The 27,183-nt window shown below is 38.7% G+C and overlaps 1 protein-coding gene across 1 annotated transcript in view; it reads left to right on the top strand.

Moving 5' to 3' along the window:
• eys (eyes shut homolog) overlaps window positions 1–27,183 on the top strand; it is a 300,156-nt gene that overhangs the window by 129,726 nt on the left and 143,247 nt on the right. Inside the window, exons 21-24 of the mRNA XM_067386962.1 lie at window positions 13,254–13,350; window positions 17,711–17,818; window positions 21,276–21,421; window positions 26,824–26,995. Of these exons, the coding sequence (XP_067243063.1) occupies window positions 13,254–13,350; window positions 17,711–17,818; window positions 21,276–21,421; window positions 26,824–26,995 (523 nt within the window). The remainder of the gene's footprint in view (window positions 1–13,253; window positions 13,351–17,710; window positions 17,819–21,275; window positions 21,422–26,823; window positions 26,996–27,183) is intronic.

Raw genomic sequence — 27,183 nt, 5'->3', positions numbered from 1 at the left:
CCGTAGCTTTCCCCTCCTCGGGGAACGCTTTCCTGGCGTTTTTGTCGTTGCTGGAAAACGAGGGATTGAGTTCCGAAGCACTCTCCCCCGTGGGGTAGGAACAGCAGCTTCGACTTCTCCACGGTAATGCCCTGTCCTCTCCATCCCACCGGTATGGAAGACATTCCTGGGCTTACTCTGGGCGCTGGAGGGTTGCGAGTATGGGCCGCATTTGCACTTGGCACGCCTCAGCCTGCCAGCACCTGCCTCCCTAACACTCGTAACGTGGTTCAGTTGCTATGGCGTTTTCCACGGGACCCCATTACGTCAGTATCGACGTAACGTCGAACGTGACTGACTGAATGGGAACGTCTAGGTTACTAATGTAACCCCCGTTCCCAGAAGGAGGGAACGGAGACGTTACGTTCCCTTGCCATAGCTTTGTGCCACCGCTGAGCGGCCAGATACCTATCTCGGCTCCTCAGCAAAAATATGAATGAAGGTGAGTATGCCGGCCCTATTTATACCCGGATGCCGGGGGAGGGGCCCGGCATGTAAATCTCACAGGCCAATTCCCATTGGCTTGTTTTGTATCCTTGGAGGTGATTGGGCTCCCTAGCGAGACCCCATTACGTCAGTATCGACGTAACGTCTCCGTTCCCTCCTTCTGGGAACGGGGGTTACATTAGTAACCTAGACGTTCCCTGATAAGGGGAACGAGACACTGCATCCTAGGACACTAATGGGGAATGCCTCTGGCATGCCGGTGTCTGAAACACTTGTCAAAACATGACAATGATATTGGCCCATGACGTCACTAAGGACTGCTACCAAGGAGGCTAAGAGAAGCCCCACACTTGAAACTGCCATCCAAGTGGAGCCCTTGGGGCAGGGGCTTCAACAGGAAGACTCTTTAAGCAAGAGGAAACCCAACAATGCCACCTTGAGTACAGTTAACCAAAGAGGCTCCAAAACAGAGCCTACCACCAAATCTACAGTCCTCATGGAGCCCACAGAGTGGAGGCTTCAGCATAACGACCCTCTGTAGGAAGGGGAAACCTAACTACACTCTATGCTAAGAGACCACCTCACCAAGGAGGCTCACAGAGAGCCATACTACTTAAACCAGTTATTTAAAGTGGAGCTTGGGGAGAAGAGGTCTCAGCACTCTAAATCGAGAGGAAACCTAACTATGCTTCCCTAGGTGTGGCTAGACCAGGAAGGCTCATAGCCACCCCAGCTGAGCTCAAAGAATGGAGGCCTCAGCAAAAACGACTCTCTAAAGCGATAGGAGACCTAGCTACATTTTACGCTAAGGACTGCTTACCAAGGAGGCCCAAAGAAGCCTAACACTCGATACAGCTATCCAATTGGAGCTCTGGGGTAGAAACTAATGCAGAAAAACTCTACCACCATGAAAAACGTAAACCAGGGAGGCTCCAAAAGAGAGCCAACCACCCAGTCTACTGCCCTCGCAGAGCTCACAGAGCAGAGGCTTCAGCATAACGATCCTCTATAGCAAGAGGAAACCTAACTACGCTCTGTGCTAAAAAGACCACCTCACCAAGGGGGCTCAGAAAGAGCCACACAACTCTGATGTGTTATCTAGTGCAGAGCTCTGAGGAGCGGAGGTTTCAGCATGACAACTCTAAATGAAGAGAGAACCTAGCAACGAAACGATCCCCCAAAAAAGAATAACATTTTTAAATGAGAAAGCTAGCAACCTAAAACACCAAAACTGCTTACCAAAGAGGCTCAAAAGAGGGCCTAACAATTTGATACTGCTATCGAGGCAGAGCCCTAGGGAGCTGAGGCCTCAGCAGACGACTCTCTAAAACAAGAGGAGACCTAACAACGCTTCACTGGAATAACTCCTTGGAGTTACACAAAGGAGGCCCTGCCCAGGCTGAGCTCTGAAAGAGGGAGGCCTCACAAAAAGAACACTAAAAAATGAGAGGAGCCTCAAGAGAGCCAACGACTCAACAGCTCCAACCTGGACGGAGTCGAAAAGCGGAGGCCCCACCAAACCACTCTAAATGAGAGGTGGCCTGACTATGCAAAATTATAACACCCGAAACCCAACAGCACACCCACAATCAGTATCCTGAGCTAAACCGTTAAGAGGGCAGGAATATAGCGTCCTAGGACGCAATGCAATTTATGGGAATTTTTGCGAAATTGGCGCATTTCCATTGGGTGTATTTTCAATTCTTAATTTCAGTTTGCGCAATTTGAATGGTAATGGAAATGCAGCTATTGTTAAATATACAGCTAATCGCTGTATGTGATGTTTGATGTCACAGAAAATTCAAATGATGCAAAGGAAATCACACTGTAATGTCTAACAGTATACACTGGTCTGCCACATTAATGGTTGCTTCTCTATGCATCAGTACAATTTGCAGCTGGTGGTTCAGCTTTTTTGGCAAAATCTCTGCGGAATCTCATGCGCAGAACAAAAGCTTTTCATTTTCTGAAGTGTTTCTTGCTTCCCTTTTTCATTCCCTCTTTTCATTTCTTCCCTCGCTACACAGCGTTTTTGCACTTCTGTCTGTGTTAGATTTAGATTGTATCCCATTCCAACCATTCAGTGAACGGCTTCCCTCTGCATTTGGCCTTATCTTCTCTGCTACTTGATTGTATCTCTGCTCCTATATTCCAATGCATTGCAAAAGTATGTGTGGCTGTACATGTGTGGTTGCAAGTACATCCTTTTGTCATTTTTCTCATTGTGTGACAAGGTAATTTCAATAGAAAATGGTTCCTGTTATCAATGCGAATGTGGTGAAATGAAATTCTGAGAAGAATAAAATAGAAGTTATGACTTCATACTTCATAATTCGATGGCAGCAACGGATTGATCAGTTATCCTGTACAACCTCAGACACTCAAAGGGACTGTGCAAGTAGTGCATCGCAGGAAATGTGAGTAACAGAAAGTCTATATACCAAACAATGACATTCAGTAAAGAAATGACTATGCAGAAGTCATTCAGGACTGACCTTGATGCAACAATGTCAGCATCTGCCTTTCACAAGGGTGTTACATTAAAGCCGTGTGAAATGATAGCTTTACACTTAATATACATTAGAATAGCTGAAAGCTGTGGTTTCTAAAGAATCCGTAGCCCGGGCAAGTGAATATCTGCAAGAAGTGGTTATTTGTAAGAAGGAATTTACCTAATAGTTTTCTTCCCACTGCAGTGAGTCTTAAGAAGAACTTTATCCTGCTGTACATATGGCTACTATGAATCATGTATGTTAAGTGAGCATACAATAGGACAACATATGTAGGACACCAGTGCAAAAGGTGTAGGACTTTGGCATCCATCATTGAGAAAGCTAGACCTGAGAAATGGCACTGAGGCCACGTACACACTGTAAAGTTTTAGGAGTGACAACAGCATTTAAATGCTGGAGTGAGTCTTGTAAATTATCGTTCCATGTGTGTACAGAACACGATTCACTCCCGAAACTGCAATGTTTGACACCGTGGTAACCATAACAACGTTCTGGCATCTCACATGTTTAGTATCTGCTATTCTGACCAAAAAACATATTACAGTGACAAAAGACTCATTATGTTCAACAATTTGCACATGCAGTTGACGGAGGCAACGTGTTTTGCTTATGCTCGGAACAGCTGCTTCACAGAGCGCACTCTTGTGGTGTTGCCATGTCTACTTAATATAAGTGTTTTTGGGCTTGTTGTTTAAGCTTGGCTCATAAAGCGATTGAGATAACAGAGTTATTGAAGTGTGCAGGTGCGGGTCGTGATATTTTGGTTTTATTTTCAGCTTAAAGCATTTGGATTTATTTTGGTTTATTGTGGGCTTGTTCTTCACGGTTTTTCTAGCAAGATCTGGCAACACGAATGAGTAAAGAATCATACCGCTTTCCCTGTGATTTCTTATACAGTATAACTGTAAACGACAATATCAATTCCAGCGAGAGTCCCCATCCTTTCGCAGTACATGCAAAGTGGATTCGCGGGGCAGAAAACAGCATCTTCTTGACAACACGAACCAAATTCTTCCAGGCCTCAGCTACAACTACAGTGTTTCGTGGACAGTGTACTCGCGGCCAGCCAATAAAGACCATAGGCTGGCATTATGAGAATTTGTTACATTGTTACGTAGATATGTAACAGGAAGTGAGACTGGAATCACTGATGACTAATTTCAGCCATTCAGAATTTATTTTTATTTTTTTTTTTCGTTTAGGAGACAATAACTTTATACAGCTGTCACTAACAACTATTTTTTTTTTTTTTTTATTAATCGAGTAATCGCTCAATTATTTTGGCAATTATTCGAGTAATCAGACAATGTTTTTGTGTTAAAAAGTATAGATCCAAGTGAACAATAGCCTTTACAGACATCCCACCTCTCCCAGAAGTACCAGGAGTCTCCCACATATTGATAGTGGCTCCCTGACGCCTGCAAATTATGTACAATATGATAATTGGATTTTGTGGAGATCCTTGCCTCTCTCAACTACATCACTTTCACTTTCGGCGCACAAATGCTATTAAATGAACAAACCCGTGTTAGGTGGCTTAAACAAATGAATATAATAGTATAAAATATATATTTTTTTTTATAATATGGTGAAGTGTGGGGGTGCCATCTCCCAGAAATTAGTTTTTGCATGGTGGGATATCTGCCTTTAAAATTACTTTAAATACATACAGCATACAGTGGTGGGAATAAGTGTTTGCCCCCTTCCTGATTTTTTATTTTTTTGCATGTTTGTCATACTTTAATGTTTCAGATCATCAGACAAAGGTTTTTATTATGTACGGAAAACAAAATCCAAGCCCACATGGCCCTGTGTGAAAAAGTGCTTCCCCCCTAAACCTAATAACTGGTTAGGCCATCCTTAGCAGCAACAACTGCAATCAAGCGTTTGCGATAACTTGCGATGAGTCTGTTACAGTTCTGTGGAGGAATTTTGGCCCACTCATCTTTGCAGAATTGTTGTAATTCAGCCACATCGGAGGCCACATGCCACAGCATCTCAATAGGATTGAGGTCAGGACTTTGACTAGGCCACTCCAGAGTCTTCATTTTGTTTTTCTTCAGCCATTCAGAGGTGGACTTGCTGGTGTGTTTTAGATCATTGTCCTGCTGCAGAACCCAAGTTTGCTTCAGCTTGAGGTCACGAACAGATGGTTGACACTGTCCTTCAGGTATTTTTTGGTAGACAGCAGGATTCATGGTTCCATTTATCACAGCAAGTCTTCCAGGTCATAAAGCAGCAAAACAGCCCCAGACCATCACACTACCACCATCATATTTTACTGTTGGTATGATGTTCTATTTCTGAAATGCTGTTACTTTTATGCCAGACGTAATGGGACACACACCTTCCAAAAAGTTCAACTTTTGTCTCGTCAGTCCACAGAGTATTTTCCCAAAAGTCTTGGGGATCATCAAGATGTTTTCTGGCAAAACTGAGACAAGCATTTATGTTCTTTTTGCTCAGCAGCAGTTTTCATCTTGGAACTCTGCACTTTTTCACACAGGGCCATGTGGGTTTGGAGTTTGTTTTCCCTTCATAATGAAAACCTTCATTTAAAAACTGCATGTTGTTTACATTTGTTATTTTTGATTAATATTTAAATTTGTTTGATGTGAGGTGATCTGAAACAAAGTGTGACAAACATGCAAAAAAAAAAAAAATCAGGAAGGGGGCAAACACTTTTTCACACCACTGTATAATAAAGAGCAGCAATAATGGTTTAAATAAAAAATCAAAAGTAAGTAATTACATGGGTTTTATTGAACAACATTTAAAATACACAATATAAATAAATAATATAAACAACATATGTACATTATGTATTATAATAAATGCCTGCAGAGGCCGCTAACGGCCTGCTGATTGTTATTGTTGCACTTTAAGGCAAATCCTTGTTTAATATTGTCCAAACAATATTTAATTCAAATGTTCATTTAATCTTCAATATTTGGCCACTTCTGCATGATTGCAATGCAACAGCCACTGTAATTTCTTGAACAAGTGATGTGAGGGTTTAAACGTTTATTTTGAAAAATCACAATGAAAAACAATTTGCATAGAAACATATTTATGTATTCTCCTGGGTTGGCGTAGATTTACAAATGTCAAATGTAAATGATAACAGTGTAACTATGAAACACAAAGCATTCCCAAATGTGAGTTATTTGAAACCCAAACAAATAGCATATGCAGAGAATGAGCTTGTATGGAGCAGCATTTACTGTGAACGGAGCCACTCTGAGGTACTGAAACATGTAGGCTGTGTCTGAAAAGTGGAAAATGCTACCTTCGGAGGACACATGTCAAGGTAGGAAGGCAGCAAGGCACGTCCAAATCCAATGTTAGCTTCACTTCCTGTTTAGTGAGATACTTTCCTCTGATCGATTTTTGAAGGCAGCATGTTGTCCTTTGATGTTTCCTTTGCTGCCTTTGATATCCCACAATCCTGTGCTTTCCATTCTGTGACAGTTGAGCTAGAAAAATAAATATGGCATCTGAAAGTTGCATTTGCTGGTCAGTTTGTGTGTATAACATTTTCCACGTTTGATGTAATTTGTAGTGAGAAATTACTACTGTAGTAATTAAATATTTGTTTAGTTCTAACCAAAGTGTGCTCTATTTTGCGGTCGATCATTCAACTGATACGCCGCCTCAGAAGTCTATCTGAAATCAGTTTTGTGAGGTACCTTCATGCCCAAAGCTGCCTTAGAAGTCATTGCCTGATAGGGCATCGAGGGCAACTAGTCAGCTACCTAGGTTTTCGGATGCAGCCCCAATCTGCACGCATGTAAATAACTAAAGTGTCACACTTCCCTGTGAAACCTGCAGCGCACGAATTTGTTTAATTGAATCGCAGCCTTTGTGATTTTACAACAGCACTATGCTCTATTATGATTTTATATGGTTTTAATATATTGCGCAGCCTTAGAAAATGGTCTAATAATTCTCGTCTGTGGAATGCGTCACTTCCGTTTTTTTGCCGGTTACTCGACACAGGTAAATTGCAGTCGAGGATTTTTTTAAAACAAGTACTCGACTTTAATCAAGAAATCATGATGGCCCTAAACTTTGTCATGCACTTTGATTATTACTTCAAAAAACGACTATATTACACACTGCATGAAAGGCAATATTTGAAAAAGCATAATGGGGCACTTGAAAAGTTCATAGTAGGGTACTACACCTTTTGCTTTTAGGAATAGATAAGATACAGTGTTGTACCTTTAAGGGTACTGCCCCAGTGGCAAGCTGTAAAGTGCATTTAAATTAGAGTTGAGTTTTCAAAAGGAGTTATTAACTATGAAGAACGTTCTAAATCTGAAGTTCCATTTCAGTTCCTATGCTGCCTTAGAAGTTCAAAAGTTTTTGGAACAGAGCTATTGCACTAGTCTAGTCTCATACACAATTAACGATAGTTCGAAATAATAGGCAAAAGGAAAAATATATATATAATGGCTCCTTACAAAGAACTTTCTCACCTGTCAACACTTTCCCAGGTCAGGAAGAGCGTACTTCAAACCTGTGAACAATGCAAAAGGTCAAATTGAGTTTCTTTGAGTCAAACCCATTTATCCTTTAATTAGATTCAGATAAATAAATTGTTTTTGTGTTTTTCATCACAATTAGCCTTTGAGCTGGAGTCTCTCTCTCATAGTGCATCCTGCTTTGTGTATGTTCACCAGTTATTATAAATATTTAGCTTTGGCCCTATTTTGCTCATGTCTTTCAGATTGATGATCATGGGCCAAGGCTAATTACCAGTATGCTGTTGCTTTAAGACTGCATTCATAAATCTTAGTTATTTATAAAGATTGTTAATAATAGGAATGACTATAGTTCACCTTGATAAATTCATCAAGCTTGTTAATGACTCTGGTTTAAAACTTAACGAATTAGCTTGTTTGTGCATGGTGAACTCACATTGACCAACAAATCTTGGTCTTGTTAAGCTATTAACTTATTTATGTATGTATTTATTTATTTATATAAATATTGTATATTAAATAAAAAGTTGCAAATCCAGATATGACAATGTGGGACATTGTCATATCTGGATTTGCAACTTATATGTAATATTTATATAAATAAATACATACATAAATGAATGAATTAATTAATTTGTTTAATTAATTAATAGCTTCACATGAACAAGAATTGTTGGTCAGTGGGAGTTCACCATGCACAAAAAAAGCTAATTCTTTATATTTAATTTATCTCTATGATTGTATATGCATCTACATGTATGCAGATTTTTCTTAGACTTACTTGTTTCTCAGTGTCTCAATACTAACGGTGAACTTCAAACACCAAGACACATGGCTGTGCTGATATGGTTAAATTTCAAACTAGTCTCATATTTACTTTGGAAGGATGAGTTGTCCTAGGGATTACCTGCATTGCTTTGTGGGGCGTATAGAAGATGCTGGGAAAGAATGATGGAACATTTGTGCTAGCCACAGGTATCTTGCTCTCTGTTTTGACAGTGAAGAAACTCCAGTCTCACTGTGTGTTCTTGCTGCAGATGCATTAATGTTGACACTCCAAATTGTCCCTAGAGACATCAGGCAAGGCTGTGATTGACAGTTCATCATGGGCCAGTGCCAGCTGTATATAATCCAGCAGGTATTGTACAGTGCATCCATAGTGGCAGAGACCCAATACTCGATTTTGTTTGCTACAATCTAATGGAAGGATGATCTCTGGAATGAAATTGGGGGTTGATGCCAGTTTGAATCAGCCAACTTTGAAAATCATTCAGTCAGAAATTCTGTATTGATGAGTTTACAGGTACATTTGTGCCCCAAAACACTCTGTTTCCACCATTTTTAGCAAATATTCACTGTCAAAAGTCTTGAAAAATGTATCACTGGGTAATGATATTCTGTTTAGTCACACTTGACCTTAACAAACCCTTCAGTGGATGCTTCTAACTCTTGAGGGAATAATTTATGGCATGCATAAATGCAGATATAACTTATACTCATTTGGCTTTCAATTCTTGCTGTTATGAGTCATTTTTAATGTGTGAAACCAGTCTGTAATTTGAAACGCTTCAGAGAAGATAGTATACAGTAGATGTTCTGCTGCATGTGTTAGAAAAATAAAGTGTGCTTGCTGGAAGTGTAAATATATTCAGTAGTGACTCAAGCTTATTACGTTTCTGAAAACATGAGCAATGCTAGAGGTTTCTTTTTTGTCTTTCCAATGTTGAGCAACATCTGCTCTCAACACTGAACCAATTAGACAATGAGCTCACAAGAATGCTAAAAGCAAGAAGGTCTGTGAAAGATGAAATTAAATGTAATAATTATATACGTATATGAATGTCTTAAAATTAATTTTGTTGTTGTTGTCTAGGCAACGTTTGCCATTTTGAATTTGCAACTCATTCAAACTTAATTCTTAAAAATATATTATTATATTACCAGTCTAGACAATGGAAAAATATACTAGCAACCGTTTTAAAGTATGTGTGTGTATATATATATATATATATATATATATATATATATATATATATATATATATATATATATATATATATATATATATATATATATATATATATTATACACACCCTGGCAGAATTTATGATTTCTTGGATTTCTTGATTTTTCAGAGAATATGAATGATAACACAAAAACCTTTTTCACTCATGGTTAGTGTTTGGTTGAAGCCATGTATTATCAATCAACTGTGTTTACTCTTTTTAAATCATAATGACAACAGAAACTACCCAAATTACCCTGATCAAAAGTTTACATACCCCAGTTCTTAATACCGTGTTTTGCCCCCTTTAACATCAGTGACAGCTTGAAGTCTTTTGTGGTAGTTGTGGATGAGGCTCTTTATCTTCTCAGATGGTAAAGCTGCCCATTCTTCTAGGCAAAAAGCCTCCAGTTCCTGTAAATTCTTGGGCTGTCTTGCATGAACTGCACGTTTGAGATCTCCCCAGAGTGGCTCAATGATATTGAGGTCAGGAGACTGAGATGGCCACTCCAGAACCTTCACTTTATTCTGCTGTAGCCAATGACAGGTCGACTTGGCCTTGTGTTTTGGATTATTGTCATGTTGGAATGTCCAAGTACGTCCCATGCGCAGCTTCCGGGCTGATCAGTGCAAATTTTCCTCCAGTATTTTTTTTATAACATACTGCAGTCATCTTGCCATCAATTTTGACCAGATTTCCTGAGCCCTTCCTGTACAGCTCACACATCCCCAAAACCTCTGCATTTCACAGCAGGAATGGTACCTTTCATCATAGGCCTTGTTGACTCCTCTCCAAATGTAGCGTTTATGGTTGTGGCCAAAAAGTTCAATTTTGGTCTCATCATTCCAAATGACTTTGTGCCAGAAGGTTTGAGGCTTGTCTCTGGGCTGTTTGCCGTATTGTAAGCGTGATACTTTGTGGCATTTGCGTAGTAATGGCTTTCTTCTGGCGACTCGACCATGCAGTCCATCTTTCTTCAAGTGCCTCCTTATTGTGCATCTTGAAACAGCCACACCAGTCCTGTATTTCACCAGAAGTTATTTGTAGGTTTTCCTTTGCATCCTGAACAATTTTTTGCTTTCCCCATGACTCAGAATCCAGAAACATCAGTGCAGCACTGGATGAAAGATGCAAGGGTCTGTCAGGAGTCCAGAAACTCATTGACCTTCTATACACACACACTAATTACAAGCAAACAGATCACAGGTGAGGATGGTTACCTTTAATAGCCATTCAAACCATTTTGTGTCAACTTGTGTGCATGTTATCAGGCCAAAATCACCAGGGTATGTAAACTTTTGATCAGGGTCATTTGGGTAGTTTCTGTCATTATGATTGATAATAAATGGCTTCAGCCAAACACTAACCATGAGTGAAAGAAAAGTTTTTGTGTTATCATTCATATTCTCTGAAAATCTAATATCTATATATATGCACACTGTTAAAACAATTACAGGAACACTTTTTAATCAGAGAATAGCATCAAGTCAGTTAAACTCCTGGGATATTGATCTGGTCAGTTAAGTAGCAGAGGAGCTTGTTAATCAGTTTCCTCTGCTTTGGTGTTAATAAAATTAACAACAGGTGCACTAGATGGGCAACAATGAGACGACCCCCAAAACAGGAATGGTTTTACAGGTGGAGGCCACTGACATTTTTTCCCTACTCATCTTTTCTGACTGTTTTTCACTAGTTTTGCATTTGGCTATGGTCAGTGTCACTACTGGTGGCATGAAGTGAAACCTGGACCCTACAGAGGTTGCACAGGCAGTCCAACTCCTCCAGGATGGCACATCAATACGTGCCATTGCCAGAAGGTTTGTTTGCTGTGTCTCCCAGTCTTCCAGGAGACAGGCAATTACTCTAGGAGAGCTGGACAGGGCCATAGAAGGTCCTTAATCCATCAGCAGGACTGGTATCTGCTCCTTTGTGCAACGAGAAACAGGATAAGCACTGCCAGAGCCCTACAAAATGACTTCCAGCAGGCCACTGGTGTGAATGTCTCTGACCAAACAATCAGAAACTGACTTCATGAGGATGGCCTGAGGGCCTGACGTCCGCTTGTGGGCCATGTGCTCACTGCCCGGCACCGTGGAGCTCAATTGGCATTTGCCATTGAACACCAGAATTGGCAGGTCCACCACTGGCGCCCTGTGCTTTTCAGATGAGAGCAGGTTCACCCGGAGCACATGTGACAGACGTGAAAGGGTCTGGAGAAGCCAAGGAGAACGTTATGCTGCCTGTAACATCGTTCAGCATGACCGGTTTGGTGGTGGGTCAGTGATAGTCTGGGGAGGCATATTCATGGAGGGACGCACAGACCTCTACAGGCTATACAATGGCACCCTGGTATCGGGATGAAAGCCTTGGACCCTACACTGGTGCAGTGGGTCCTGGGTTCCTCCTGGTGCATGACAATGCCCGTCCTCATGTGGCGAGAGTATGCAGGCAGTTCCTGGAGGATGAAGGAATTGATACCATTAAATGGCCCCCACACTCGCCTGACCTAAATCCAATAGAACACCTCTGGGACATTATGTTTTGGTCCATCCAGTGCCACAAGGTTGCACCTCAGACTGTCCAGGAGCTCAGTGATGCTCTGGTCCAGATCCTGGAGGAAATACCCCAGGACACCATCAGTCGTCTCATTAGAAACATGCCCCTACATTTTCAGGCATGCATACAAGCACGTGGGGGCCATACAAACTACTGAGTACCATTTTTAGTTGCTGCAATGAAATTTCAGCAAAATTGACTAGCCTGCTGCATTATATTTTCACTTTGGTTTTCGGAGTGTCTTTGAATTCAGTCCTCTGTAGGTTGATCATTTTCATTTCCATCAAACGATGTGGCATCCTTTCGTTCCTAACACATTACCCAGTCCATATCAGTATAGAAATCCAGCAAGATATTTTTCCCCATTGAGATCTGATGTGCTTTCAGTGTTCCTTTAATTTTTTTGAGCAGTGTATATTAAAATAGAAAACAGCTATTCTAAATTGTACAAATATTTCACAATATTAGTGTTTTTACTGTATTTTTGACCAAATATATGGAGACTTGGTGAGTATAAGGTATTTATAAAAAAAAATTAATCTTTCTTACCTCAAACTTCTGAACGTTACATTATCCAATAGTCAAAAATTCTTTCAGAGGATAAAGCAAGTTATTAAATTTTGATTTTAAGGTTATAGTATAAAGATTTTTTTCTTCAAAATATCATGCATAGATTAATCTTTCACAGACTAGGAATGTGTATTAAAGTAAAATGGTCCATTTTGATTTCTTGCTGACTTTAAAGCATTATTTTCAGGCACAAAGGGTCTTGCTGAGCAGAGGATGAGCTTACAGCGACAGCGTGCTGACAAAAAGCTGAATATTCACGTCTCCCAGGACCTTTTCCCCAACAAGAGCCCTGAGCTGATTACACTCCCTCCTCCCCTTCATCCCCGTAATGAACACGAGGAAAGAGGCCCCTGAACTTCACCTCTTCCGTCTCCCTCCCATCTTAACGAGATCCTCTCCACACTTCCACCATGAGACCTCAGCCTAATCTGTGGAGGCACTGAGGTATTATTAGAGCTGTAAGAGTCCTTGGAGGAGACGCTAGGAGCGCGAGGCCTGGCAGATGAGATGGGCTATTGGGAGGTGCACGGTTCCATTAAGATGGCATTCACCAAGGGCCTTTGTTATCATTGATCCTAACGCTTTCAGGGAGCAGTGAGACTTACTGATCCATGACCATCTCATCTGTCTTGCAGGGTTTGAGGGAACTCGCTGTGAAATTGATAGCGATGACTGTGTCTCAAGACCTTGCCAGAACCAAGGCCGTTGTGTGGATGGGGTCAACAGTTACAGGTCTTTTTGCCTTTTATTTCTAAATTTAGTTCTCTATTGTGTTTGTTTGTCTTTCAGCAGTTATGTTGCCCTCGGGCACCAATTTATGTTAAAGGGACGTGAAAACGATGAAAATTCTACCATTATTTATTCACCTCCATGCAGTTTCAAGCTCACTATTTTTTCCCTTTTTGGAACACAAAACTTTATGTAACTTTTTTCCATAAAAATACAGTTCAAAGTATGTCACACGTAGGCCATATGTCAAGTTCTAAATATACCAGACAACAAAAAATCCAACAGAATGTGCAAACAGTCTATAAAGCATGGCAGAATTGTTATTCTTGGGTAAACTATCCCTTTAAGACCTCATAGGACAATATCAACATACAGTGAGAAACATTTGTTGAAATATATCTGAAAGAATTGCTCATAAAATATGATCTTTCTCAAATCTGTTCTTTAAATTAGAAATGTATTATTAGAATACAAATTTTAAATTAAACAAAAACAAAAAACAAATGTCACATTGCCACATTTATATCGTTAATAAATTATTTTAAATAATATTATTAATAATACAGTAATACCAAATAAAACCAACCCAGGTTATTTAAAAGAATAACTGTTCAATATATTTTAAAGACTGTTTTTTTTTTTTTTTTTTTTTTTGCTTGTGCTGGAATGGCCCATTTCAGATCCGGGCTTCACAATTCAACTGGATTGAGGTCAAAACTCTGACTTGACTACTGCTTGTGCAGCTCAGTTGTTGTTCAGCGCAAAGCAGAAAAAGCAGAACAGTACTTTGGACTACTCTAGGTGTTTTTTGCAGAATAGAGATGCCATTTATTTATTAATTGGAAAACAGTCAGTGGCTTTTCTCACATCTTGTTGGGTCAGACTTATTGTGCAGTACATTCTCATGCACTCATCTTATAAAAACCATGGCACTACCATTCGAAATCTGCGGTCAGTAAGAGTTTTGTATTTTTTTTTTTTTTAGGGAGACATCGGATGCCAATTTTCCACAAGTTAGTATAATTCTTTAGGGTCTTCATGAAAGTCTATAACATACTTTGATTAAAAATTCTTAATGGTTGTCAGTGGCGCCCCCAGATAATTTTAATAGGGGTGGCCAGACGAGGCCACAGCAATTCTTGGGGTGGCAAAAAAAAAAAAACAGCTGATTGGACCTGTTCATTTTTCTGAATTTTACTGATAGTCTGACAACATCTCATCTGACCGCAGTTCACTGTTGTTCAACTGAAGCTCCCTCGTCGTCACTTGTAGCCTATCTTTTCCAGTTTTCATTGATTCAACTTATTCGTTCAAAAAGCTGATTCATTCAGTAAACAGCGCCATTTGTTGCTCAGGGACGCAATGCTCTGGATTTGATCTGAACTATATTCGTTGGCGAATATAAGGCAAAACAGGCAATGATGTCTAAAATGTAAACATGAATAAAATTTATATAACATTTGTTATGCTGATAAAACGGCACTCTTCATGTGATATTTATTAACACAGTGAAAGCGTGCACTCTAAATGCGCACCGACACTAGTCTAATCTACAAGACAACATCACATACAGGGATGTCAGATCGATTGTGCATCGTTAAAACAACAATTATGATAAAATCGTAGACTAAATATATCGCACACCCCTACCCTACCCTCTTCACAGTATAAATAACATTTGAAATTCAGGTCTGTAGACATTACTATTTAGACTCTTGGTGGCAGTGAAACAGCTACTCTGGTGGCGTCAGTCAATCTATCTTTTTTGGTGGCATTTTATTTTCTTTCACTTCATGAACTTGTGAATTTACATTATGCATTTAAATTAATAGTACGCAATGCAAAATCATACTGGGGTGGCCAACAGGGGTGGCCAGAGTTTATGCGGCCACCCCTGGCCACCCCTTGGGGGCGCCCCTGATGGTTTTGTAAAAAAACACCCTTTTTACCTTGTCAAAAACAGCTCTGTTCACAGCAAGTGGTGCATGTCCCTTTAAATGATAATGAGCTACTGTTCACCCCACCCCTATCTTCCATGGGCAGACTAAAAACACTATTTGGCAGGTATTGCATTGAACTCACAATTCTTATTTATTCAGTTTTAAATGCTCAAAAACAATTAAAATACGTTTGAAAATTACTTGTTAGTCATTAACTAACACCTTTATAAACCTTATTGTAGTGTTACCATGTTATCTTTACATAAAATGTACACCGTTTGTAATAAGACAATCACCTTAATGCATTGTTCATTATAAACGTGCAATTATGAATTATAGTGAGAAGGTTCTAAATAGAAATTATGACATATATGTTTGTTCGACTGTATTATGTTGATAATGAACAAGCTGCACTGTCATGTTTGCAGTGCTTTGTTGCGTGTGCGTAAGGCGCCGGCGTGATCAAACGGCAGTCTTTGCAAGGGACTTGCTTCATCGTCATGGCAACGGTTCGTGGCCAGGTCAGATTATGTCAGAGTTTGTTGGAAAATCATACCACACTGCTCAGGCATTCCCCGACCCAACACACATTTATGTCCAAACACCATATAAAAGTGAATTTTGCATCCGATGTCCCCTTTAAGAAATTAATACTTTTGTTCAACAATTACATATTTACACATTAAAATCATCCAATATGACAGTGAATACATTTGTAATGTTACAAAACATTTCTGTCAAATAAATGTTGTTCTTTTGAACTTTTTCCATTCATTAAAGAATCCTACAAAAAAAAAAAAATTGTCATAGTTTTCAAAATATATATATTAAGCAACACATCTGTTCAGCATTGATAACACTAAGAAATGTTTCTTTAGCACCAAATCAGCATATTAGAATGTTTTCTGAAGAATCTTGTGACTCTGAAGACTGGAGTAATGATGCTGAAAACTCACAAGAATAAATTAAAAGAAAAATGTTTTTATATTGTAATAATATTTCACAAATATTACTGTTTTTACTGTATTTTGGATCAGGCGATTAATGAAAGCAGCCTTGGTGAGCAGAAGATACTTTTTTCAAGTTCAAAATCTTTCCAACCTCTGAATTTTGAATGGTAATGTCTGTCTTAATACGTGTATTGAATAATATACCGCTTCCGCTTTTCCGTAAGTATGAGGTAATGCAGCTCTGTTTATCATATTAGATACATTTGAGTGTGTTGAAATTGTTATAACGTTACTCTGTGCATTCGCTCGGCGGCTGCTGTGAGAAACTTTGTAACACAGTTTGGGAAGAAGGAGGCGGGAACCGGCAAACATTCAACATAACTTTAATTAAAAAAAAAAAAAAAACGATAGTATTGCCGGCAGACACTCACGGATGTCTGCCGGCCACACAAACATAATAAAACATAAAATAAAGTCCAGGCCTGGTCCTCTCTTGTCCTTTACTGTCGCTCCTCCTTTTATGCTTCTGGAGCTCCTCCGTGAGAGACTCAAGGCCAGTGCGACTCGCAGATGAAGATCGTTAATACGCTCGTCACCGGCCTCGCGCCGTTCCCTCACGGCTCTCGCCCGCCCTGCTCGTCACACACTTGTTGCACACTGCAGTAAGCTAGATCGATTTTAGAATATCATATTAAATATAGGATGTCTGGTGTTGATAAATGGCATGCAATTAATGTTAAAATGCATTGTATTGTATGAAAATACTGTATTACTGTTACTAAAAATAAAGCTGCATCTGATTATGCTATGTTAGCTACTTCCCAAAATAGTGTTTTTCTCTGAGGCATGGTAAAGCATGGTACTCGCAAAAAATCAAGAAAATTAGATTTAAATAATAAGACTAAATGTGTTGAGCTATATAACAAAAATTAGTTTTCCGTCTATACATATATCAAAACTGTTGTTCCCTTGCCTATTAAAACATGTAAATATTAAAGCGTCTTTGGTGTTTCCATGGTTTCTACAAAATAAAACCGGAAACCGAGGGTAAAGCGTGCATGACGCAATTGGCAGGCGACTCCTCACACGTCCCAGAGCCTTGGTTAAAATTGCAATTTTCTCATGATTTACAAATAGTTGCAAACATTTGGGATGTTGTAAGTACTCAAGTGAACAAAAATATATAACACTGGCCTGGTGGTTTTTGGATATTTTATTGCAAAATTCTCTGCACCTTTAAGTGAATATATATGGTTAAATTTCACATAAATTTAGGTTTATTATTATTAGTAGTAGTATTAACCACCATTTAAATAAGAGTTTATTTTTTTAGTTTATTTTTTAATGACAATTATTTACTTTCATGTCATGTAGCTCTTGCAAAGTTGTGTCAATGTAAAATCACATTTCAGTTCCAGATAAACAGTTTTTTCACAACTGTAAAACGATCCACTTTTTGTCATCCCTATGCAGCTGTTTCTGTAAACCAGGTTTCTCGGGCCAACACTGTGAGGAAGACATCAATGAGTGTGCATCCAACCCCTGCCAGAACAGAGGTGTCTGCCAGGACCTTGTGAACGGGTAAGTACCATGGCAACACAGAATTGCACGTTTTCCACTCTATACTGCAACCCCCATAAATTGATTATGATGTAGGAGCCCAAGTATCCTCTCTGAACTGTTTGTTTTTACTAGACAGTTTAGAAATGAGACACGTTTGAGAAATGCTGGCATTATTGTCTAAAGTGCTGTGGCTTATAATAAAGGTCTTTTTTCATCCTTGACATATATAAGCTGCTGGTCTAAACTCAAGTGAGGATAGCTCAGCAGGTTCGCATCACACCTCTATATTGGCTTTTCTCTACTAGATCTTCTCCTCGTTGTGCTTTAATGGGCGCCTCAGGGCCGCTCTTGGTTCAGTCCGACATATGGGCAGAGGAATCCCGAGGCCAATTTGAGTCCTAAATGGTTTGTCTCTACTTTGTCTTCTATCATGTATGGGCTCCCCTGTGATCATCTGCTCCCAGCGTTCCTCTGGAATTGCTTCCGTCTGAGGGATTTCACTTCAGGTGTTTCTGTTTGCTTACAACTTATTCTCTTCCACACAAGTGCTCTTTTGACACGGCAGGGCTTGTTTTAAAGGAGATTGTTCTCAGCGGAGCTGTTTGACCTGGCCTGTCAGAAGTTGGTCTGTTTGTATGCAGTTTACAATTTACAGATGTTTGCTTTGATAACGGTTACACTTGAGCCTGGTATGACACGGCACAATAACACGATTACCGTTCTAGGCCCAGAATTCTCGCCCCAGATGGCCTAACCTTGTTGGTAGAATCCATGTAGTGATGTCGCCATTTAGGATTGGCTGGGTCGGATCGGCACGGAATGGAATGGTTAAGCAGTTTGGCCCAATGGTGGAAAAGCTGCTAATGTGTATGCAACACATAAATCTCTAATATTTTTATTATGTTATAGTAAATGTTTCACACATGTTTCCTTAATCTGCTTGTAATCACATCTTTCATTATAAGGCATAGCTGATTGGTTCCTGCTGTATCAGCAGCCAATGGGCTTGCTGCTCAACTTTCAAATATTTGGTCAGCATTTGCTTTAGCAGTTGCAGTGCACTTTCAGAAACCCTCCACCTTCCCCAGCTCCACCTGTATAGATCTGCTACGAGTAATGCATGTATGCTATTGTACAACAACAGCATGTCTTACTTGCTCACAGCAGCGTGTTGTGTATGTATTGGCGGTAGCAAGACCAAACATATTAACATTGTCATATCCATTACCATGCTCAGAGAGTTGTCATGACAGAAATACATTTCATTAGCATACTTTTTTTGTGTATTGTTTAATTATTTTCACTTCTGCCAAAAATATTTGTTTTTCATGACCGTTTCACACTCTTTCCGACACTTTGTATCAAACTAAATGTTTAATCTGACATGGCTGAGTTGTTTGTAGTTGGGTAAATTAAATGTGATATGCAGTGATTGTGGTACATGGAGTTGCCTGAAATGTACATAAAAAGTAGACTCCATATAAACTTTTCTCATCCACTTCATGAAGTGGAACGCACTTCAAAATGGCGACAGAGATTCCCCCAAAGGGAAGTGCTTAGGGAAGTTCACCAGTGCTTGTCTAAAACTCGAGTGGAATGCAGCCCAGGTTTCCCGAACTGGGGTTCACGAACCCCTGGGGGTTTTTGTGGGAACTGCAGAGTGTCCATGAGTTGATGAAAAGCTAAAAAATAAAAACGTAATATTACAATAAATAAATGATTTTTAAATTAAAAGCAATCAAACTAAAACACTTACTAAAAAGATAGAATATTTTGTTTACCTGCATTTCATGTGACTATTCAGAGAACTCTGAACATGGTGTTAAATTATTTAAGAAAATATTCTTCTCAGTGGGTACTTCAAGTAAATATTTTAGGTCAAATGTGGTCGGTTGACCAAGCTTTGGAATCCATGATAGAGACCAACACAGAACTTATTCTGTGTAACAGGCACTGACATTGTTTTGCTAAGCTTGCTTGGGTTGTAGTTTGCTGTCAGATTTGATGTGGATGACAAAAACGCAAAGGCACTTTGTGACATTATTTACAGAGGTAAATTCAAACTATTTTATGCTTCAGTAGACTGAAAGACTGAAAAGGAAGATCTCTTAAAATTACAGCATGTTTTTATAGTACATCAAACACTTTTATTTCAAAAGATCATGGGAAAGTCAATTTGTCATGATATGACCTCTTTAAAGACATACTGTACCAATCCCATCAGAACATCCTGTTCAGAATTAAGAGAAAAAAGAACACTGAAGTGAAGAGAACAAATCCAGCAACAAAAAAAATCACACTGAGAAAAAAAAATGTCTTATTAAAGTGTGAATATATTCTACGAGAGACCCCTTCCATCACAGAACCACTGAACTGGCCAAGTCCTCTCCGATTAGACAGGTGACAGGATATTTGAAACCGAATCAGCTTGTCAGTCATTCTGTCCAATGATAGCAGCAGCCAAAGTCATGATTAACACACACTCTTCAGATTTTTTTACTGTCAATCAAACTTTCTCCTGTCAGTCAGTTTTCTCAGTTTTGGTGTGCGGTGGTGTTTTAAATTGAGGAGGCGAAGTCCTCATTTATGTCCTTGTTACACAATTTTAAGTTAACATTACATAAAAAGAGAGACCAAATACAATTTTATTTTGTTATTTTGAAACCATTTAAACAATATGTATTATTCATATTATTTTTAACTAATATTCAGCTTTTCTTTTTAATAGTCAATTTATGTTAAGCAGTCATCATGCTTGTAGTCACAGACACAAAGCTGTACCTTTAAATTTACCACGCTGATTGCTCACTAAAAAACCCTCAGTCATCATGTTTGCAGGCCATTTCGAGTTTGATTTTAACGACACAAAGCGGTGATATGTACGTGACGGTTGTTTACTTACTTTTTAATTAGTCTTCCCATTAATGCCATCAGTGTCTTCATTCAGGCCGATTCAATGAGAACGTGTACAAAAACAAGAGGCGGGATTTATTGCACGAACCAATCATGTCCAATCATAACCGATCATATCCAATCATAGCGGAATTGAGGCATTGCCTCCTCTCACGTAACTTTCCCCCATTCATTCTCAATTACCCCCCACTAAACCCAACGTACGCTTTGGGTGCTCTGCTTTGTTTCTATGAGCTGAAGGGAGGCACAGAGACGCGGACTCCCCGCTGTAACTTTACCTGCAGGTGTCGCTGTTTGACAGTGTGTCTTCAGAAAAACGAGTGACTCTTACACTTTTTAATGTCAAATTTTGTAACATTTGCATTGTTTTATTTTTGTAATATCGATTATTTTCTCATCCAGTTTTTTTGAGGAGGCACTGCCTCCCTTGCCTCCTCGGAGGAAACGCCCCTGATACAGATGTGGCACATTTTTGTTTGGCAGACATCTGTCACAACGATTTAAATTGTGCAGTCATAAAAAAAGATTTGGCTAAGAATGTTCTCTTTTTTTGCATTTCCAGTTTCCAGTGCAACTGTGTCCCCGGATATTTCGGAATGCTTTGCAACCTGGACATAAACGAATGTGACGCTTCCCCCTGCCTCCATGACTCCGTGTGCATCAACAAACCTGGGGGATTCATATGTGTCTGCCGTGCTGGCTTCTCAGGTACGTCTCCCTCGGCCAGAGCCCAAGACACAAAATCAATGAGAGAAACCAGGGCTTATCGTGTCTACAAGGGCTACGTTCCCCCAGCCTGACAGATTCTTAGTGGAAAGAACACACAAATAGCTCATCAGCACATTTACCACTTTAATTAGATCTCACACTCCCACCTATATCTGCACACACACACACACTCACATACACAGATTCACCTTGAGTTAACTTAACAACACCTCTGCATTTTAATCAGTTACTTCCTTGTTTCCACCTCAGTTGTTTTTTTTTTTTCTTTCACTATTTTCCTATTTCCCCATGGTGGTCTCATCCTCATTCATTGGGTATTCATTAATTTTTGTATGTTTAGATAGGCATTGAATTGTACAATATCAACATATTGACAGCATCTAATATGCAAACACTTTACAGATGTACAAATCTTTACGAATCTTCTGAAAGCTTTTAGAGCTGAAGTTTAGAACTCAGAATCAAGCCTATATCCAGGCTCTACTTTCTTAGTAAATGATGGGGCATTAAAAATGATAAAACATTTTTAAATGCCAAGTTTACTTATAAATTAAATCCAGATTTTTGCACGCCCAATATACTGTAAAAAGTTCTCTTGAGGAGATATTTCTACCTGATCTAAACTTTAAAGGGATAGTTCACCCAAAAATTCTTTCATCGTTTACTCACCCTCAATTTGTTCCTGTATTAATTTCTTCACAAAAGAGATATTTTGAAGAATATGGGTAACCAAATAATATGGCCCATCAACTTTTTTAGATACTGACATTCTTCAAAATATCTTCTTTTGTGTTCAGTAGAAGAAAGAAATTCATACAGGTTTGGGACAACTTAAGGTTGATTAAAATGATGACAGAATTTTTCGGTAACACTTTATTTTAGGGTCTTTTAACTAGTTGCTTATTAGCATGCATATTACTAGAATATTGTCTATTTATTAGTAATTATTAAGCACATATTAATGCCTTATTTTGCATGACCTTATTCTACATTCTTTATCCTACACAATACCTAAACTTAACAACTACCTTACTAACTATTAATAACCAGTAAATTAAGAGTTTATTGAGGGAAAAGTCATAGTTAATAGTTTATATGTGTTCCTTATATTAAAGTGTTACTGAATTTTGATTTTTGGGTGAACTATCCCTTTAAGTTTAGCTTTGTTGGTGTAGCCTAATGAGTTTGGGTTGGTTCAGTGATTTTAAATATTATTTTGACTGATTATTTTCTTGAGTAAAATCATTTAGTAGATGGTAGCCCATAATGGACATTTTCCCCGTTTTTTTTTTTTTTTTTTTTTTTTTTTTAAAGGTAATTTATTTACTTTTTAGAGAATTAATTATTTTATTCAGCAAGGATGCATTAAAGAACCAAATCAACATGTTAGAATGATTTCTAAAGAATCATGTGACACTGATGACTGGAGTAATGATGCTGTAAATTTAGCTTTGTCACCGCAAGAAAAAGTTGCATTTTAAAATATATTAAAATAAAAAAATACTAAGAATATTTCATAATATTTCTGTTTTTACTGTATTTTTGATCAAATATATCCAGCCTTTGTGAGCACAAGAGACTTCTTTCGTTTAAACCTTTGAACGGTAGTGTTAAAGCTGAACAAGTATAAAAATATAAGTGTAATAGCATCGATAATTTCGACATTTCATTTGTGATTTCTGCGTTTTTGTGTTGTCACATTTGTCCCAACAATCATTAAACATATTTAATCATTTTATTTTATTAAAAATACAATAAGTAAGAAATAATTGACAATGGGCCATTGAATTCTTAGAAAATAATGCACACCCAAGGTGGTAAATCTCAGGTGTGCATTATTTTCTAAGAATTCAGCAGCCCGGAGCGTCATTTCAGAACTAGTAACGAAGGCTTGAGCCTTGATAGCAGAATAATACTGTTGATACAGTTATTGACACACTACTAATAGCGAAATGAAACTATACGTTTTTCTACCTCAAGAATCTCACAGTTATTACCTCGCTGGTGAGTCATTTTACTGATTAATTCATCAGAGCAGCGTGGACAACACGTTTCTGTGCGAGTGTGTGTCCGTACTAATGTTATACAGTACTTGTGTACGTTTGAAAGAGAGCAGGGAGTGTATGCGCTTTCAGGACACAATAAAACGTATTTTGTGGCAAAAACTATGAAAATAATTTTTCCTCTTTCTTCCTTTATCTTATTTATTCATTTGCTTGGTTGGTGGATTTTGTTTCTTTTGCTGTTATAGGCTGTAAGGACCTATTGAGATAACTGAAAACATTTGGCGAAGTGATATGGAACTGTAATGCAGTCAAGAGCTGCGTAGAACTACTTTAGCCGTGTGTTTCCCAGAAAATAATTGCACACCTTAGAATGCTGATCAACCAATCAGATTTGTAAACATTTGCACCTCTCTGAAGTTGTATGTACAAAACCAATGCATGGATGTTATATGTTTCAGGACCTATTTAAACATGTGCTAACCTCAGCTTGCATACATACACCTAAGAATACTAAGGACATTACGCTGCTAGCCCACTTATCAATGCTGTTTTAGAAAAAAAATAAAAAAACATGTAATCTCAATCGCCATCAGCCGGCTTGAAGATTAATTTCATTTGTCTTTTGTACTGTATCATCAATTTATCCTCATCCTGCCGAGTGGAAAGAGGGAAATCTCAGAGGTACATAAACTCCTGGGAGAGCTCAGCCTGACACATAGGCCCTAATTCCCACAGAAACCTCTTTTATTATCAGGCCCCACTCTGCCTTGCACCAGTCATTACTTTCCTCTCAGCTCTGAGCTCATCTGAGGAATCGGACGCGTCCCCTGAGAGCTCAGGCTGGAGGATATATTCTGGATTGGTTCAACCAACTGGGGCTCAGAGGAAATATTTGCCCTAATAAGACATGTAAAGGCATCGCAACTTCCCGAGAAGGCGGAATCAAAGATACAAAAGGCAATATGCGGCAGCCTGCCATCCGACGTGTCTCTACGGCTGATCTGCAGTGAAATGATTTTTAAATTGAAATGGTGTGTTGCTCAGGCACGCCATTATAACGTGCCTCGTTCAGTCAAGTTACGTTATTTGTTATATTGCTTTGATCTAGCAAGTGTCTCCTTTATTGTGACCGGCAGCTTTGCATGACAAAAAGCAAATAAAGTTGATACGATGTCTGTCTGTTATATTATTATTTGATTATGTAGCATCTTTCTCTCTTATTTCATCTTCTCCGTGGTGTTTATTTCTCTTTTTCAGTCGTTTTCCTTCTCTGGCTTTCTTTGCTTTCCTTTAGTTCTTCCCTTTTTTTGGTCTCTTGGATAGAAAATCTGATAACTCGCTGTGGGTTTGAGAAGTTCCTGCAGCGAGGAGTAATTGAGGAGTGGAGAAGAAGATTATATGGTCTTTTCTCTCCTCTCAGATGAGTACAGTGAGCACCCTTAAGAAAGCCAACATTAGGATTAACCCAACAGCTTTATAATCTCTCCCCTGCTTGGCTTCTCATATTCTACAAATTCTGATAGGACGGTGCATTATTTGTCAAATCAGACAAGGAAATGCCGATTAAGAGGGTTTTGTATAATCTCATTAGGAGTGCTGACAGTGTAAATGTATTGTCTATGATGTGAGGCTGGTGTGCACTTCCTTACAATCTACAGTCTTAATAGTGGCGTACGAAGCAGTGAGATACAAATTACTTGATTGATGGCTGACTACAAACAGCATGTCTCGACTGAATATCAAAAACCACGGTTCGTGTTTTGGGGTTAATAAGATTTTTACAGTTAATTCATACCCAGTCGATACACTGACACTTTGTTGTGTTTGCGGATGACTATCCGGAGGGAAATAAATTCATTACGGCTTAACCAGGAGGTCAATATGAAGGGAATTAACAACGGTCTGTGAATGAGCAATTGGGAAAAACACTTTAATTAGAAGATGTTAATGATCTGCCTCATTGTTATGTTTGAGTTCCTTTATTTATCCACGTTGCCTTCGAGACACACCAAAACACTTCAGCTTGAAGAACAGCGCTAAGAAAGGTGGAAAACTTCTTTAGTGAGAATCACCACGGCTAGATGTTTGTTTTCTCGCTGGCTGCGTTTTGGGCAGTAATTGAAATAAAGCTTTAATTTATTGTCAGTGCATGACCTGAACTCCGGCTGATGGTGTCGCTTTCGCCCGAAGTGACTGAATTATTTGTGTAGTCAACCGTGAATTAAGTTTATATTCCTGTAATATCAGCATATGATTCATAATGTTTAAGAAATCACTTTTGCTCTTTATTTAGATGTCTCGGGGCATTTGGAAATGGTTCCATTTGTTTGTGTAGTTACAGGGAGGAAGAATAATGGCTGTCTGCTCTTTAGTATCGCAGCTCTTTGGCTCTAGTTTTTATCTCCGTCATTTGTCAACCTGTCCCATGGTGTCTACGGAGTCTTACTAGCCTCTGGATTTTACTGGCTCTTCTCAACTTATTGAATTTACAGCTTTGTTCCAGGTAAATTATGACCTATTAGGGTGTTTTGTTACTGAACCTTTTTGTAGTGGATTTTATGTCATTCAACTTGGTCGTAAATCTAGGTTAGAGAATAATGCACCCTATGTTACCTGGTCACAAAGCAAAATTAGAAATACTTAGCAAATTTAAGTACAAATCCCTGCTTTTTCTGGGTTAAATAACCATTAGTGGCTCTAAAACACTCCACTGAAATAAATCAAAATTAGAGGGGAAATTATCAGAGAATAACAATTTAATTGTGGTCTGTTTTTCACACAAAACTATTGTGTGACTTGAAAATAGAGCAATACATGCCTTACAATGAGTATGTGACCTTTTTTTTTTTTTTTATAAAAAATATCCAAATATCTTATAAACACAAATATAAATTGTTGTACATATTTTTAAAGTTTTCCTGGAGCTCGACTGGTGAAACATGGTGTTACCAATGTGAAGGTCATTGAATGTCTCACAAAATGCTTACAGAGGTCAAATTTTGGATCTGAAATCAAATTTTGGGTTAAAAATTAGGGTTTGGTATAGGAAATCTACATTCCTGCTCAGTGATTTAAAGGTTTCTAGAGCATTTATTGTAAATGTGCTTTTTAATCTTATTAAATATTTAATTAACTGTTTTAAAGCCTTATCTGTATTGCAGCAATAAAACATGCTTTTCACATGGGGTTTTTTTTTTTAGCAGTTCACTTTGGGTTTTGCAAAAACATTTTATTCAAATACGAGTACCTTTTTCATGGATTTTTTCACCTTGATTTCCGACATAGCATTAAATAAATCCATCACATTGATTTCCAAGAATTTCTAAAAACTAAACGTAATGTATTTATATGGCTTTGATTTTGTTCTCCCCAAAGGTAAATGGTGCGAGATGAACGTTGATGAGTGCAAATCCAATCCATGCCGAAACAACGGGAGGTGCATCGACGGTCTTAATGGTTACCAGTGTGTGTGCTCCAGAGGTTTCATGGGCTATCACTGTGAGAGAAACATTGATGAGTGCTCATCCAACCCCTGTGTTCATGGGAGGTACATTAACCTTGCTGAGCTGTAACGATGTGTATTTCAAGCTCTGTGATTGAGAGCTTTGTAAATGGCCATCACAGCCATTCTGAAAGAGACGGTACCTGTGAGTCTTTTAAAAAAAACTAAATGTGCTCACAGTCTTTCTTGCCAGCTCACTCTCAATTAACTGTTTGGCAGTATGGTACTCAGTA

This window comes from Chanodichthys erythropterus, chromosome 5, assembly GCF_024489055.1.
Source record: "Chanodichthys erythropterus isolate Z2021 chromosome 5, ASM2448905v1, whole genome shotgun sequence".
Taxonomy (NCBI): Eukaryota; Metazoa; Chordata; class Actinopteri; order Cypriniformes; family Xenocyprididae; genus Chanodichthys; species Chanodichthys erythropterus.
This window is presented reverse-complemented; position numbering and strand designations above follow the sequence as displayed.